The sequence below is a fragment of the Thunnus maccoyii genome, chromosome 23 (assembly GCF_910596095.1).
Source record: "Thunnus maccoyii chromosome 23, fThuMac1.1, whole genome shotgun sequence".
NCBI lineage: Eukaryota > Metazoa > Chordata > Actinopteri > Scombriformes > Scombridae > Thunnus > Thunnus maccoyii.
The window spans coordinates 22,078,715-22,095,194 of NC_056555.1; the positions used below are offsets into that span (position 1 = coordinate 22,078,715).

The 16,480-nt window shown below is 40.8% G+C and overlaps 1 protein-coding gene across 1 annotated transcript; it reads left to right on the forward strand.

Moving 5' to 3' along the window:
- The first annotated feature begins 1,688 nt into the window (after positions 1 to 1,688).
- On the forward strand, positions 1,689 to 16,480 carry nup107 (nucleoporin 107). The gene is made up of 27 exons (XM_042403894.1): positions 1,689 to 1,793; positions 2,763 to 2,848; positions 3,547 to 3,642; positions 3,761 to 3,855; positions 5,045 to 5,186; positions 5,284 to 5,387; positions 6,103 to 6,218; positions 6,309 to 6,357; positions 7,427 to 7,498; positions 8,088 to 8,176; positions 8,508 to 8,583; positions 8,701 to 8,814; positions 9,881 to 9,971; positions 10,090 to 10,169; positions 10,427 to 10,486; positions 10,758 to 10,903; positions 11,610 to 11,658; positions 11,787 to 11,856; positions 11,971 to 12,086; positions 12,221 to 12,410; positions 12,507 to 12,613; positions 13,316 to 13,418; positions 13,573 to 13,733; positions 13,888 to 14,013; positions 15,017 to 15,130; positions 15,250 to 15,417; positions 16,261 to 16,480. The coding sequence occupies exons 1-27, from the start codon at positions 1,786 to 1,788 to the stop codon at positions 16,366 to 16,368; spliced, it is 2,736 nt and encodes a 911-aa protein (XP_042259828.1). The 5' UTR covers positions 1,689 to 1,785; the 3' UTR covers positions 16,369 to 16,480.

Sequence of the window (16,480 nt, forward strand, 5' to 3'; positions counted from 1 at the left end):
CAAAAGCAGGATATTTATTAGGAATTCAGTTGCACTGCCTCAAAGAAATAATGACATTTGTACTGAAGGTTGGAAAGATTTATTTAGTCTTTAAATTGCTCAGTTGTGTCAAAATGACAAAATACACAGTTGTTGTGATCAATACTGAATCTTTGCCTCTGACATTAAAGGACAGGTTCATTAAGTCAGTCAGGAGCTCAAATGAACATTGAAACATGTTTTTCTTGCTGTAATGATTCCTTCTGTTCATACTGACCATTAGAGGATCCCCTCGTAATGCACTTATGTTTATACAGTACTAGTTACAACTATTCAAAGCTTAATATCATTGTATTTAATTAAAGACAGCCGACCAAAAAAACTTTTGATGATGGAGAAACGAAAACTGTGGAAGTTTCATGTTGTGATTTTATTATGCAAATTGAGCACAAATGAAATAAACTGCATAAAAACAATATATTTGAGGGGTTCAATTAACTATCAAAATATGCTAATTACACAATGTATGTGTTGTTAATTGAGCTTAAACAAATAAGGCTAAATAAGCTGTAGAAATCTTAGAATAATGAACTAAAAAAAAATGTTGACTCAACATTAAAAAAAATACATCAAGCTCACATGAGATGAGTGTTTGTGTAAAGTGAACTTTAAAGTGAATTTTTTTATGTCAAACATTTATTTAGACTCTACACTAAGATTTTGTGTCATTGATTTATTGAGGTTTACAGTGTGGGCTAAGTGATGGGTGATAAAATCCACAGTCCTCCTTCTGTGCAAAAATGTATTTGAAAGTTTATCTGAAGCTAATATGAAGCTTCAGCGTCCAAATGAGTCAAATCAAGTAGATATCTTTCAACGTTACAGTCTTTTTAGTGCCAAAGTTCCTCTTTTTGTTACTATACTTCCACCTGCAGCTCAACAGTGAAACACTGTCCGAGGAAACACAAAGAGGGAATTTGATGCTAAAAAGACTGTAAATGTGTCAGATATCCACTTGATATGACTAACTCAGACTGCTGAAGACTCATATAAGCTTCACAGAGACTTTTAAATGACTGTGTGGACACACTGTGGATTTTTGCCTCCATCACTTCCACTGAAAGCACATTTGAAGGATCTTTTAATATCCAGTATGAACAGGAGGAATGATTACAGCGAGGAAAACCTCTTTCACTGTTCATATGGACACCTGACTGTTGTTTTAAGACACACTTGAAAAATTCTGAACCTATCCCTTAATTTGATGGATAGACATTATTCTGCATTTTAAGATATATTTCATTCATCTTAGATAATACCAGTAATCTAAGATAGCTTATCATAATTTCACAAATGTCTAATTTAATAATAATAATAATAATAACTATAACTGTTTTTGTATGGCACCTTTCATACAAGAAATGCAGCTCAAAGTGCTTTACAACAAAAGACATCACATGCACCAAGTCCTTCACATGAAAAGGTTATAAAAAAGAACATAAAAGCATGTAAAAAAATATTAATGTAACATAAAATGGAAAATAAAACCCACTTGATAACATTAATAAAAATAAGATGAAATAACGTGAAAATACAATATATAGAATTGCTCCAGTTTTACAATAAATTGGAGCATTTATGTACATTTTCTCACACATATTTATTAAGTTGATGTAGATAAAACATTTCCAGATCTCCACTCGGCGGCGCTGACGCACTTTAACGCTGTTTAATAACTACCATCATTTATCACACGAAGAAGAAAACTGTTAAACCTCGTGAAGCGGGAACTGACAGCTCGCTGCCATGGACTGGTAAATACCCATTTATTAATATTTTAACTGCAATAAGCTTTTACACCTCTACATGTTTAGTTGTATATGTGAACTGCGCTTCTGGTGGTTAGCTTGTAACGTAGCCGGCTAGTCCGCGTCAGGTTACTTTACTGCGTTCTCTAGAGCTAACGATGCTAACACTGCTAACGCTGCCGTCCATAATCACTGCAGATGCTAGCAGGCTAATACTGATTTACATACACAGGTGATATGTTGAACTAGAGCTGCTTAAAACTTCGATAACAGTCAGTATTTTGATATAAACATACTAATTACTGACTAAACAAAGCTTAAATTAAATGCTAACGCCACTGAACAAACTATAAACAGTAGCTTTTAAGCGTTTTTAACTGTCATAACTACTGCATATTATTAAGCTTTTATTGTTTATTCAGCTTTATTTATTCAGGATGTCTCATTATAGGTCAAGAACTCTTATTCAAGAGAGTCCTGAGAATATGTTACATATGTACAAGATCGCAATATGAATGAATGAATGAATAGTTTGACCCATCCCTCATTGAATTATTCAGACACATTAACTAAAAACAACAAACCAAACGGCACAATACAACATCATCCAAACATAAACATAAACACAATGGAAAAACAACGGATAAACAAACACAGCACTACAAGCATAAAACATAATACACAGATCCAAACAAAACAAAGCCTACATATGCTTCTATTAGTGTCAAACACTGTCTGTTTGATCCAGTTCATAAACCAATAATCTGCAATCCATATAAAATCAGAATCATGTTACATGGCAGCCTTATGTTTACCTGCTGACCTGTTTACATGTCAAAGCAGCTGCTCACAAACTAGAATTCAGTCTAAATTTGACAAAGCTATGATTGCCATGGACTTGTAGGAACGATCAATGCTTGTTGTCGTATACGCATACATATATACATACACATACGTGCTGGTTTTGTCCTCCAGGGGTCAGGGTGAGCTGCTGTCTCCGGTGGTCCGAGATGACGAGGTGACGATCGCCGCCCGCAGGAGGAGGAAGAGCGCTGTGGCCTGTATCCTCCAGCTGGTTAAAAAGCGTGTGTTTTCTGTGTGAGTGATGTGCCTAACAATCTGAACCAGGATTAATCTGTTTCATAAAGCAAATCGATGTGAGCAGATTGATCTCCAGCTGAGTTAATCTCATAACTTTGAAACACATGAGATATCAAACACTGATCATATTATATCACAATGAAAAAGAGAGACGAGTAAAGAAAGAACTGAGATGATCACGGCTACAGAGCTCCGCTTATTAAACAGAATGTTGACAGAAAAATGTCCAATCAAAACCTTTGACATAAACAAAGCAAGAGGGAACTGTTCTCAGCGTTTTGTAGGTCAACAATGAGCTTAAACTCTGTCATCATAGATCCAAGTCCCACATGAGTGATATGAGCCTCTTATTCATAAGTGCTGAATATTAACGGATGTTGATTTATAAGAACATGGCATTAAACAGCTTTGAAGTATGACATAAGATCCCAGACATGTGAGGAAATCAACAGAAAATTCATTGTTTTACTAATTTTTCACATAAAATGCACAAAATTATCTGATTTCAGCGTCTTAAATGTGCAGATTTTCTCAGACTGTCGTTGTTTTCCTGGATTAAACTTCTACTTTATATTTGAAACGCTGCTTTATTACCGGTATTTATTAATAAAGTCAGAAGTGTCAATGTTGTTGTTGTTTTCCTGACCGATGGTCTCAGTCCCGTCACTCGGCAGCGGCAGCCCCGTCGTCTCCACGGTAACACCGGCTCGCTCCATGCTGAGGAACACTCCTGCTTCACTGTTCAGACAGGCTGGTAGGACAAACACACAATGATTGATCTTAAAGCTGATTACTGATCATCCTCTAATATCAAACTCTCACCTCACCTCTCTCTCTCTCTCTCTCTCTCTCTCTCTCTCTCACTCTCTCAGTAACTCCCAGGGTTCCAGATGTTTCCAGCATTTTGGCTACAGGAGGTCGAACGCCTCGATACACGCACACACCCAGAAACGCCGTCGGCAGTCTGGTGAGACTCAGACGCATTTTAGTTTTCTTATCTTAAACTTCTCTGACTTGTTTTCTGTGAGATTTGCTTTTATGAGATTTAGAAAACTATCAGGACAAACTCAAACCTGATGAACGCCACCGTGAAATTTGAATATCGGTCTAATTGACACAAAAATAAGGAATATCACACCGTGGAGCTTCAGGTCCTGCTTTTGGAAGTCAGCAGACAAAAACATAAGCAGTGGTCTTGTAGGACCCAAACAATACAAAACAATATTACTAGTCACCTGTAAACGATGTGTGAAGAGAGAATCTGGTGTGCAGGAGGTGACGTTATGTTACAGTCAAACTCTGGATGGAAGAAATGATTTTAAATACGAGGACTCGTCGTCTCTTCTTTCATCCAGCTGTTCTGCTCTGCTTCTCCTGTCTGCTATCTTCTGTTATAAACATGTGTACTTGTAAAAAGCAGATTAGAAATGCAGATTACACACATACATGGCAGAGAAATCTACCTGCAGAAATCAGGTTTCTCTAATCCCCTACCCCAGATTACAGAAACCAGGTTTGTCGTCTACATGACAGTTAAAGCAGATGTCAGAATAAGAGAAACTCCTCACTACTGAACTGTATGAATCGCCTAAAATATTCCAACAAAACCATAAAATGTTGTCGAAGCGTTCGGTGCAGTAAACTGGTAAGACATGATGATGATAATGTGGTGAACAGAATATTGATTTTTAAGTTTTTCTTTATTTTTATTTTAGTTTGTAACATATTTAATCTCTAAATTCATTCAGATTAAAGCTTTATAAGTGTTTTTCTGTCTTTATCTGTCAGTGATTTCCAGCTTTGGGTGGTTCAAGACCTCCACCAAAAGGTCCCAAGGAAAGAAAAATATATATTTCACTTGCAAAAAATGATACTGACCTTTTCTTTAAAAAAAAAAATGAAATAGTGGGTACTTAAAGTCTCTAAAATCCTTCAAATAGAACAATCTGAGAAGGAAAAATCACTCTTTGGTTTGACTTCTTATGTCACAACCTTTGACTAATAGTTTGTAAGTAGACGTTGTTTTGTCTCAAAGGGTGACGAGACTAAAAAGGTCGAGAACCGCCGTCTTAAATCCCAGAAGAACAAATCTGTTTGTACAAGTTACATGAAAAACTCAGTGATAAACTGATAAACGATGGCGTCTGTTTGTTTAGAATTTGGATGACAGCGACTGGACGATGGCGTCCAGCATGTACACCTCTCCTGTCACGGGGATGGAGAACACCAGCTTCTTCACGGACGACATCGCCAACCTCAGCTCAGCGTTACTAAAGGAGGACGACCCGGGAGAGGCCGGTGAGTGAAACAAACGCACCCCACGCCCGCTCTGTTTACTCTACTCTGTTAGTTCACTCAGCTCCTGTTGACGCTGTATTGTTTTGTATCTTTTCAGCGGCCGCCAGTCTTTTCCCAGAGTTCCTCGGGTCCTTCCTGAAACACTCGTCCTCCGCCGTGTTCGATCTGTTGGAGGATTATCAGACGCTCTGCCAGGACAAGGTGGGCGCCGGGTTTTATGTCTGATCTGAATTTTAGGAAGCTTTCAACACTCTGGTTCTGTCGGGGTTACTGCTGCCGTCAGATGGAGCTCGTGAGCTCGTGGTTATGACACAGGAAGTCGTGTAGATGATCTGCTCGGTGTTCAGGTGGTGTAAGTCGTGAGAACGCCGCTGCTAGGCAACATGGACGCCAAAAGACTCCTCTTGTCATTGTTTTCTTCTTCCCAAGAAATGTTGACTTACCTTGTATTTCAACGCCATGCGGAGGAACAAGAAATAAGAGAACAAATGTTATGAAACTAAGAAAAACTCTTTACGACTAAAATTACAATAATCTCTGAAAACGTCAACAACTCGTGAACTCGGAGCTTTCAGAAAACTTCCACTTCTGAAGTCGTGAATACAACCAGAGGAGGAGTTCATATGGACTCTCCTCATAAACACGACCCCGTTTGAAGGCAGCTTATGTCTCTAATCTCTAACTGTTACTAACTTCCTGGAGTCTCAGCTAGTTGCCTGGCAACAGGTCCCATCCTGTCATTGTTGCTTTTAGACTTTTGTATTTGTACGTATTAAACAAACCAGATATGATGTGTTAATCAGAGAGATTTAGAGATCAGCTGCGGGCTGTAGCTTCATCTAAACTCTCAGCAAGAAATGTTGAACACTTCCTGTTTAAATGGCGTCACTCACCTTCTCTCCATCACGTATTGTAGGTGAACATGCTGCAGCACGTGGTCCTCAGAGCGGGTCAGAACAGTAAAACAGCAGGAGTGTGCTGGCTGCTGCAGCAGGAGAACTGCTCCTGGAGACTCATCACCTCACTCTACAGGTATCTGTCTCCCTGAACCACTTCCTGTCTATCTGTCTGTCTGTCTGTCTGCCTGCTTATCTCTGATTGATCACCTGTCTGTCTCTGCAGGGATCGGGTCCAGTTGGCGCTAGAAGAGGACATCATGACAGACATAGTTGTGAGTAGTGACAGTTAATGAGACTGCAGGCTGCTAACGTTCAGCTAACGTTCATCTAACATTCAGCTAACGTTCATCTAACATTCAGCTAACGTTCAGCTAACGTTCAGCTAACGTTCAGCTAACGTTCAGCTAACGTTCAGCTAATGTTCAGCTAATGTTCAGCTAACGTTCAGCTAACGTTCAGCTAACGTTCAGCTAACATTCAGCTAACGTTCAGCTAATGTTCAGCTAACATTCAGCTAACGTTCAGCTAACTACAGCTGCACGTTATATAGATTCATCATGACATCACGATGTGTGCATGTGCAATAGTCACGTTACAGGAAGCGCAATGTCACATAAAGCAAATGACCAACCTGATGATGAGCGCTGCCTGTTGTGGTTGATTGATGAACTGATGAAGTGCAGCTCTTCATCAGAGCAGAGTCTGTGTATCAGCAGCTACAGATAATGTTGCCTGGATGTTAGAGGCAGGGTGAGTGTGTGTATTCCTGTTATCAGCAGCACGTCGTCCCAGCGCTGGTTAAAAGTTAAACATTTACCGTCACAGGCCGGTCTGTGCTCGAATGTAAGAAACGCTTTACACAAACACAAAACTTTCAGCATCAGATCTATCTGTAATTACATCTCACCGGCGTGCAGATAAATCTGTTTGTTGCTTGAGTTTGAGAGTTTTTATCGTCCTCAGCTGTTTATCTTCCTCCACGCAGATCAAGCAAACATTTGAACATCGTTAGAAATGGAAGATTACATGTAAATAACACGACTGCTGCACACAAGTCCATCTGTAAAGTCTACTAACAACAAAAGATGTTGTTTTTTCCCCAAATATCATCTTCACCTGTTCTCTCTCCACTTGTCACATATGTGCTCTGATGCTAAAATGTGTCAGCAGAGTTTTCAGCCTATTGATTGTAAATAAATTTACCCAACAGCACCTGTTTCCTCTAACACACACACACACACACAGAAGTCCTTCAGCATCGCTCCTGAATAAACAGACCAAAAGCATGAATTCTTCTGTCTTGTGTGTTGTTTTTATGTCTGTGTGTTAATGTGTGTGTAGATTCCCAGCGAGAGCGAGAAGGTTGTGGTGGAGCAGCTTTTTCAGCGGGATGCTGTTATACGACAGAGTCAGGTAACACACACACACACACACACACACACACACAGCTGCCTGCAGTTAGTTCACTGTCTGAGTGTGATTCTGAGATTATAAGAGAAGGACGGCTTCATTAAAGGTGCAACGATTAGTCAACAGACAGAAAATTAACAACTATTTTGATAATTAAATAATTGTTTTAGTAATTTTTTAAGCTAAAATGTCAAATATTTGCTGGTTTCAGCTTCTCAAATGAGAGGATTTTAAATGTTATGTCATATATGATATTAAACTGAATGTTTTGTTGAAACAAAGACATCTGAAGACTCTACCTAATACATTTCTTTATTAGAAGTTAAAACGGGCATTTTTGACAGTTTTCTGACATTTTATAGACAAAATGATTAATTGATTTATCAATAAGGAAGATAATTGTTTTCTGCAGCTCTTGTCGTCATACAAATGTTCAGTCAGGGATGGATGAAAAATAAATCTTCCAAATAGAAATACCAGCAGTAAAAACAAATTATTAATGAATGAAATAAATCTGATCACAACATGACGGTACTAGAGTTTGTTTTTGTTGTCATTGCTGGTTGTTTACTTCCTGGTCACTGTGTTGCAGCTGGTCGTTGATTGGCTGGAGAGCATCGCCAAGGATCAGATCGGAGTTTTTTCTGACAACATAGAATATTACGCCAAAAACGTCTGCTGGTGAGTTTCCACGTGTCCGTCACCGCATCACTCACTGACTTACTTATCACGTATGTTCCTAATATAGAAGATAAACATGTGGTGGAAACACTAGAACGTGTTTATTCACTGTCACAATGTTTTGGGCTGATTTTCAGTTGGATATTAAAATATATTTTTTTCAGGAAATTTTACTTAAAGAACAAGAATTGTTATTAATATTCAACAATCTTAATTTTTCCAACAATGAACAATCTCTCATTAATCTCATCATTAATTTGACCTAGTCTAGTTTATATAGCTAACTGTGTGTGTGTGTGTGTGTGTGTGTGTGTGTGTGTGTGTGTGTCAGGGAGAACACCCTCCATGCGCTGAAGCTGAGGAGGAAGAGCGGCGCCGGCTTCACTGTCCCTCTGGTCACTGAGCTGGTGAGGCCTGTTACCACAGCAACAAACACATCCTTATCTCATCCCTAAGTGTTTCTAAATACAAAGGTAATATATATGTGTGTGTGTGTGTGTGTGTGTGTGTGTGTGTGTGTTCAGGACCCAGACGCTCCTCTCCGGCAGCAGCGGCCGCTGGCTGACCTCGACAGAGAAGACGACGCCCGACTGCTGAAGAATCTGTTCACACTGATCAGAGCGGGAATGACCGAGGAGGTAAAGTGACGCATTCAGGTTCATATTTAAATTAAAAGTAGTTTAAACTGGAAAAGTCTTAAAAAACATTGAGGACTTTAATTAATTAATTATTTTATAATTGGTTAATCTATCCATTAGTTTTCTGCCACTACTTCAATTATTGTTATATAAAGCCTGGAAGTACTGACAATAATGTGGTATAAATGCCAATAAATCAATGGACTTAAGAAATAATTGTAGGTGTTATTGTTCCTGCTGGTTTCCCATCGTTCTTGGACCAGTATGACTGTGAAAAAGGTGTTAAATTAAATTCTATTCAGTATTAAAAAGTCTTAAATTGAATATAGTGTCATATCATAGGCCACATGCTTTCTGGCGTGCAGCAGTCAGAAATGACGACAGTCAGAGCAGCAATAGACAGATTTGTCTCTTTAAATAGAGCTCTAAGAAATGCTGATACACTCAAAACCCTGAACCGAGACGACTAACGGAGGTGAAATTCGACTCTACGGTGAAAACTTCTCGGCTTACAGATTATCATGGAGACGAGAAGCAAGTCGTCTCACACTAAACGCCTCAAATGAAGGAAAAACTGTCTGAAAACCTCCGATTGAAACAACTGAACAAAAGAAATACATTTAACCAACAAGCATACTTCATTTTTTATCCTTTGTTCAGTGTAAGTTCAGTATTTATCTCCATGGAAACATGATTATACTATATTATAAATGAGTATCAATGAGAGCTGTGGTTTTAAAAATGATGCATCACCTGTTGAACTGATGAACTAATGAACGATGCAGTTTACAGTCGACATGGTAAAATGAGTGTTTGCTTTGTCCAGTGATGAAGAGAATCAGCCATGATGGCCGACAGCTGATTGGTTGACGGTGCGGTGATAACGCTGCACAACAGGTTTCCTAACGACAGCTGTCGATGTTGGCGGTCAGGGCGTCGCATTTGTTGCTTCTACGCTGTGTGTTTAGACTGTGGAGGCTTTCTCTTCTCCCGCATGGACTCACAGCTGTGTGTGTGTGTGTGTGTGTGTGTGTGTGTGTGTGTGTGTGTGTGTGTGTGTGTGTAGGCTCAGAGGCTGTGTAAGCGCTGCGGTCAGGCCTGGAGAGCAGCGACTCTGGAAGGCTGGAAACTCTACCACGATCCCAACATGACCTCAGGTAACCTCTGGCCCCCCCCCCACTGATGATCTGAACAGCCGAGAGTTTCTTCTTCTTTGTGGTTTAGCCAACGTTCTTCTCTAACATGAGTCTTTATCTGTGTCTGGTCTGTGTGCAGTCAGTAGAGAGCTGCAGCCCGTTGAAGGAAACCCTCACAGAGGAATCTGGAAGGCCTGCTGCTGGAGGATGGCTGAGGAGGTACAACTAGTCTTAGCTTACAGTCAGTAAAGCAGATGCTGTGTGCAACCCACAAACAAAACCCCGTTAACACATTACACTATGGTCCTGTAATCCTCCTCCAAATAAAATATCGACTTCCTGGATGGCGGTAAAGCTGGTACCATGTTGAAAAAGCAGGATATCAGGTGTTCCATTGTGTCACTTTGTATTTACTGACATACGAACACAAAACAAAAGGAGTTTGTTAACCTGCTGTGTGTGTTTGTGTGTTTCAGGAGCAGTTAAACAGATACGAGAGAGCGATCTACGCCGGCCTGAGCGGAAACCTCAAACCGGTAAATATGAGTTTGTATTTATGTTTATTTCAAGGTCGTGTTTACTGTAAGTCAGCAGGGTCACACTGGAGGATCCGAATCTCTCTTATTGAGCCTCTGAGGATTCGCCAACTGCAAGCACGTCCTGTTTTTAAGCTACGATCAAACCGAAATTGTCGCAGCATGTGGGAGAGACAACTGATTGTGTTCAGTTTGACTCTAATATTGTGTGTGTGTGTGTGTGTGTGTGTGTGTGTGTGTGTGTGTGTGTGTGTGTGTGTGTGTGTGTCAGCTCCTGGCAGTGTGTGAATCATGGGAGGACTGTGTGTGGGCGTACTTCAGAGTGATGGTGGACTCGCTGGTGGAAAAGGATCTGATGTCGTCGGGGATGGCCCACCAGGAAGTGGAGACACTGCCGAGAGAATACCTGGAGGCCAAGTACGACACACACACACACACACACACACACACACAGAAATATACAACAGCAATCTGAATATAAGTTAATACATAATATAAGTCAATTACCGTATTGACCAGAATATAAGGTGAAGCTGATTATAAGATGACATGTTCTTTTCCAACAGCTCTTGACCTGTTAGGAAAGTTTCCTTTATATTCTATTTATCCTTGAAGCCTTTCTCACAAAAAAAGTGAAATACTTTGATTAAAGTAGAACGCAAATCCCACGTTTATGTATCTTGTTTATCACTCACACTCTCACCGTCTGAGCTCCTCGTCATCCGTGACAGCAGTGATCATCCGGCTCGTTTCTGCAGTAAAGACGCTTTAAACTCATTTTAATTCCTGATGAATTTATTCCCTTTTTGTGGCAGAAAAACACATTAAACTCCTGCAGGTTAAACTGACTGAACTAACCGAACCCTTTCAGTGCCGACTAAAGCTCAGAACTGGATGTTAGGACGTGTCACATGCTAGAGAGAGAAGTTGAAACCGTGACTCCTTTGTCACCTCCGCACAGCTGATACTGTTTTATTACATCTTTTCACCCTGATGCCTCCAGGCTGCTCAGCCAGATGACGCCTCACTGACTGGTTTTATAGATGAAGCTGCTTGTTAAAGAAAGAATAAAAACACACCTGATAACACACCTCTGATCACTTTACTGTCTGTCTCTCCTCAGTTGGACGATGGAAAAGGTGTTTGAGGAACTTCAAGCCTCAGAGTCAAAGGTGAAACTCACACTGACTGAAATGTTTGAGACTGATGAATGTCGACTGAACCCACCGTTAAAACCCTCTTCTGTCTGTGTGTGTGTGTGTGTGCGCGTGTGTGTGTGTGTGTGCGTGCGTGTGCGCAGAGGGTGTTGGAGGAGACACGAGAGCATTACCACGTCATCCAGAAGTTTGTCATCCTGGGAGATCTGGACGGTAAGACGCCCTCACCTCCGACCCCTGAAGAGGAATGAAATGTGTTTGTTGCTATCATTATTATTATTATTGAGGTTATTAACCTCAACCTATCTCTCTCTCTGTGTCTCTCAGGTCTGCTGGAGGAGTTCTCTGATTGGCTGGCAGCCTCTAAGCCCCTCCCCTCTCACCTGCTGCGTTTCATGACTCATCTCCTGCTGTTTTTCCGCTCTCTGGGTTTGGCCCTGAAGGTAAATTAGCTCATTTAATTTGTCCACAAACAATAAAATGGACATTTGTATTAAAATTATTAACTTGTTTTTGTTGTTGTATGAGAGGATATCAGAAGCGAGTCGTTGTCTGACGTCTCTCTTCTTCTTCTAAGGAGGAAGTATGCGTGGACGTGCTGAAGACGTACGTCTCCTTCCTGATTCGGGATCAGCAGACCGACCTCGTGGCGAGCTACGTTAGCCAGCTACCGGTCGAGCTCGCCACCGCTCAGTACGCCACTTTCTTGGAGACGGTCAACCAGCCGGAGCTCCGCCCACGCTGCCTGCAGCTCGCCACCGATGCCGGTGAGACGGGGAAATATGGAAACGTAAACACTGAGGCGAGTAAAATAACGAACGTTATGAGTGAGGATACTGAATGTTTGTGTTTGTTTCTTGCAGGTCTGGATGTCGCTGCGATAACTAAGCTGGTGGTGGAGACTGTGAGAGAGAGAGACGACTCTGAGTTCACTCATCACAGCCAGACGCTGGAGACGGGAACCACTAAGGTACACAGTAAAAACACTGATTTTATCCACAAAAACTATGAAATATGTATCGACCGCCTGTTTTCCTCGACGAAAATGAGACGAAAACTAAATAAAAACATAAATGTTGCCTTTTTTCTGCTTATTTTGCAATAGAAACATCTGCAACTACGGCTGCAGCTCACCATTATTTTCATCATCGATTCATCTTTTGATTATTTTCGATCAGTTGTTTGGTCTATAAAATGTCAGAAAACACTGTTTCCCAAAGCTCAAGATGACGTCTTGTCTTGTTTTGTCCCGACTGACAAAGATATTCAGTTTACTGTCACAGACGACTAAAAAAAACAGAAAATATTCACATTTGAGAAGCTGGAATTTGAGGATTTGACTTTTTTTTTTCTCAAAAAATTGACTCAAAACGATGAATCAATTATCAAAATAGTTGGCAATTAATTTAATAGTTGGCAACTAACTGATTTAATTGTTGTGGCTCTTCAAAGACATCAACATTTTTAGCCTGAGAATGATTTAAAGACGTTTAGAAATAAATTACAAATGCATCAATGAGACTTAACATTAATTGATTAAAATGATAAAAATGTAAAAGAAACTAATAAAAAAGACAAAGAGTAAAACTGAATCAAGTGTCCAAACTATCACAGGTAAACAACATAGTCAGTTAGTTGTATTTATAGCTACTGTGATGCTGTGCTCTGATAGGAGGACCAAAGGAAGATCGATGTCATCGATTGGCTGCTGTTTGACCCCGCCCATCGAGCTGAGGCCCTAAAGCAGTCCAACGCCATCATGAGGAAGTTTCTGGGTACGTTTGTTTTTATTTATTCATCACGACTTTCTCCATCATCTCGTCTGCCTCTCGGTCGCTGACATGGACGCTCTCGATGGAGCGCCACAACCGGCGAGCGGTTTGTCCTGACCGTGAGGACCATGATGCATTGCTTCTTTCTTTCTCACAGCTCTGCAGAAACACGACGCAGCCAAGGCGGTGTTCTCTAAAGTTCCAGAGGATTCAATGAAGGAGATTTACTGCCAGTGGGCGGGGGTCGGCCAGACCACGCCCCCACCCGCTGAGGACGAGAACGCCATCAGAGAACACCTGTGCATCAGAGCCTACCTGGTCTGTTACCATAGTTATCATGATAACTATGTAATGATATGTGTGTTTTAATCGTACTACTAGCACTGTAGCAGCAGCATTACTTCAGTCTTGTTCTGCAGGGATCAATAAGGTTTATTGATCTGAATGTGTCTTCTTTAATTGTTTCTCACAGGAAGCCCATGAGGCCTTCACTGACTGGTTCAGCCACAGCAGTTCGGCCCCCCAGAAGCCAGCACCGGCTCCTGAGGCCAAATTCACAGAGAGAGTAGCCAATGAGATGAGAGAGAAGGAGTACCAGGTACACACACACACACACACACACACACACACACACGGTTCCTACTTTTTCTTATCTATAAATAGTTTTTCAATTTATTTATCATTTCCATCTAGAATATTGAGGAATACTATATTATAAAAGGTGTCTTCTTCCATTTGGTTTTAGTGGTGGAAGTACTCAGATCTGTGGTCATGTGATGTCTGCTGCAGGGTTTAGCTCTTTACCGTCATCCCCGCATTTAAAAAAATATATATATATGTCAACCACAACTGTTATATACGGTAGTCTAATATGCTTGCGTATGTACTATGTGATATACGGTAACCTATTGGAGACCTAGGACGCTACGTGATACGTTGGAGAATCTGCCTTGCCTCGGTTTGCTCCGGGCACCAGGCTGCAAGACCTCAGCATCGCCCCACAAGAACAACTGCACGGGGGGGGACACTGAAAGCAGTGTATCAGGAAGCAGAAGCGCAGCAAGCGAGCCGAGCTAGGCTAAAGGCTAACCCCAGTATTAGAAGTACCCAATACAGCTTCTGACGTCCCAGAGCGAAATGACAAACTGTTGTGCCTTCATCTTCACCGAGATGTGGCTGCACGACTGTATCCCTTATTCCGCTAACCAGCTAGCCGGGCTAACAGCTGCCCCGTCGGACAATTGCTTAATTGTCCGGTAAGACAGCAGCCTGTGTGTTGTTCCACAGGGATACGTTGCTTTTTCACCGCAGTAAGAAAAAATTCACACAACTTGAGATGAACGTTTGTAAAAATGCCGCCTTCAAGTCAGGAGGCGGGTCTTAAAGAGACAGGAGCTAAAACAGCCTGTTTCAGACAGAGGCTGAACTGAGGGGCTGCATAAAGGACCAGTAGAAGATAAATAAGGAGAGATTTTAACCATGCAAAGATATTCCAGTAGAGCATCAGAATATAAATATAGAGCTGGAAATGTGCAGAACGTGTCCCCGTTAAGTAACAAAGTGTATATGTATGTGTGTGTGTGTGTGTGTGTGTGTTTCAGACCTCTCTGTCCTCCTGGTCGTGTCGTCTGGACGTTCTGACTGAAGATGTGAAAGAGAGGATCTACAACGTGCTGCTGTTCGTAGATGGAGGATGGATGGTCGACAACAGACAGGTGAGCGTTTTATGACATGAAACAGACATTCAGTAGGACATATTTTTATTACACCTATTCAGCTAAATAAAAAAATCGATTGTCTGATTGGTTTATTAATTGACTGGTTGTGTTTTCAGGATTCGGAGCAGGATTCGGAGCGCAGCCACCAGATGGCGGCGTTGCGCTCCCTGTGTCTGCCTCGTCTCAGCTTCCTGCTGCTCAGCGTGCTGCAGAACTCCTCCAGACACCAGGAGGCGCTGCGACTCGCTGACATCATCTCATCCGACCAGCACCGTCTCTACCAGGTAACTTTTTAAAGACGGTGAATACTGAACATTACCGGTGTCATGAAGGCATCACAGTGAAGGCTGTTTGTTATTTAGTTTTATGTTGTTGACGAGGTACACAAGATATCATATCAGGCGACTTTAATACCACATGAACAAGTTCAGACAATGAAGATGAATGGAAAGTGATTGCAAACAAAATCAAGCTTTATTTGTGTTGTTTACACCTGTGAGGCCTGACAAACACACTATCAAATGCAAATAATATGCTAAAATATGCTAAAACTACCCTTTTATCCATCACCTCTGTTTCTCTACTGCAGTCATCTAACTGATTAATCGTTTCAATCATTTTTCAAGCAAAAATTGTGCAAAAATGCCAAACATTGTCTTGTTCCAGCATCTCAAATGTAAAGGTTCTGTTGCTTGTCTCTGTTTTATGTTATATAAATGGAAAATCTTTTGGTTTTTGACCGTTAGTCGAACAAAACGAGACATTTTAAGATGTTACCTCGAGTTCTGGGAAGCTGCAGTGTGCGTTTTTTCCACAATTTATTATTATTTTTTATTGTTTTCCACTATGATAATTAATCAAAAATAATCCTGTATAATAACCAGCTTCAGAGTTCTCTGTAATCTCTTATATTTAAGATTATTTTCAGTTTTTAAGAAATTTAATAAATAGCTTTTATTCTTAGATTTGTGAGGAGGATTAAAAGGTTTTTACTTTTATCTTTCACTGAAGTCCAAACTGTCACATTTAGCAGTTTGATAAATGCGGCTGCTCTTCTTTGAGGTCATGTTTTTTATGATCTGTTTGTTTCTCTTTTCTCCTCTCTTTCTCTCTCTCCACACATTCAGGTTTTCTCTAAAGAGGAGCTCAGAAGGTTCCTCCAGAAGTTGAGGGAGTCGTCGCTCTCTCTGTTGGACCGAGGACTCGACCCGCTGGGCTACGAGTTACAGCCATGAACTCACAAAGAAAATACACTTATACACACACAGATCAGTGTTTGAATCACTGTTGTTGTTTTTCAGATTGTGTTAAAATGTTTTTGCTAAATAAAAGCCTATGTTTCCTGTA

Excerpts from the sequence above, each read along its gene's own strand:
- nup107 (XM_042403894.1), top strand. Across the intron at positions 2,849-3,546 it reads GAGGAAGAGCGCTGTGGCCT|TCCCGTCACTCGGCAGCGGC; the intron begins GTATCCTCCAGC and ends CGATGGTCTCAG. Across the intron at positions 11,659-11,786 it reads TTCAAGCCTCAGAGTCAAAG|AGGGTGTTGGAGGAGACACG; the intron begins GTGAAACTCACA and ends GCGTGTGCGCAG.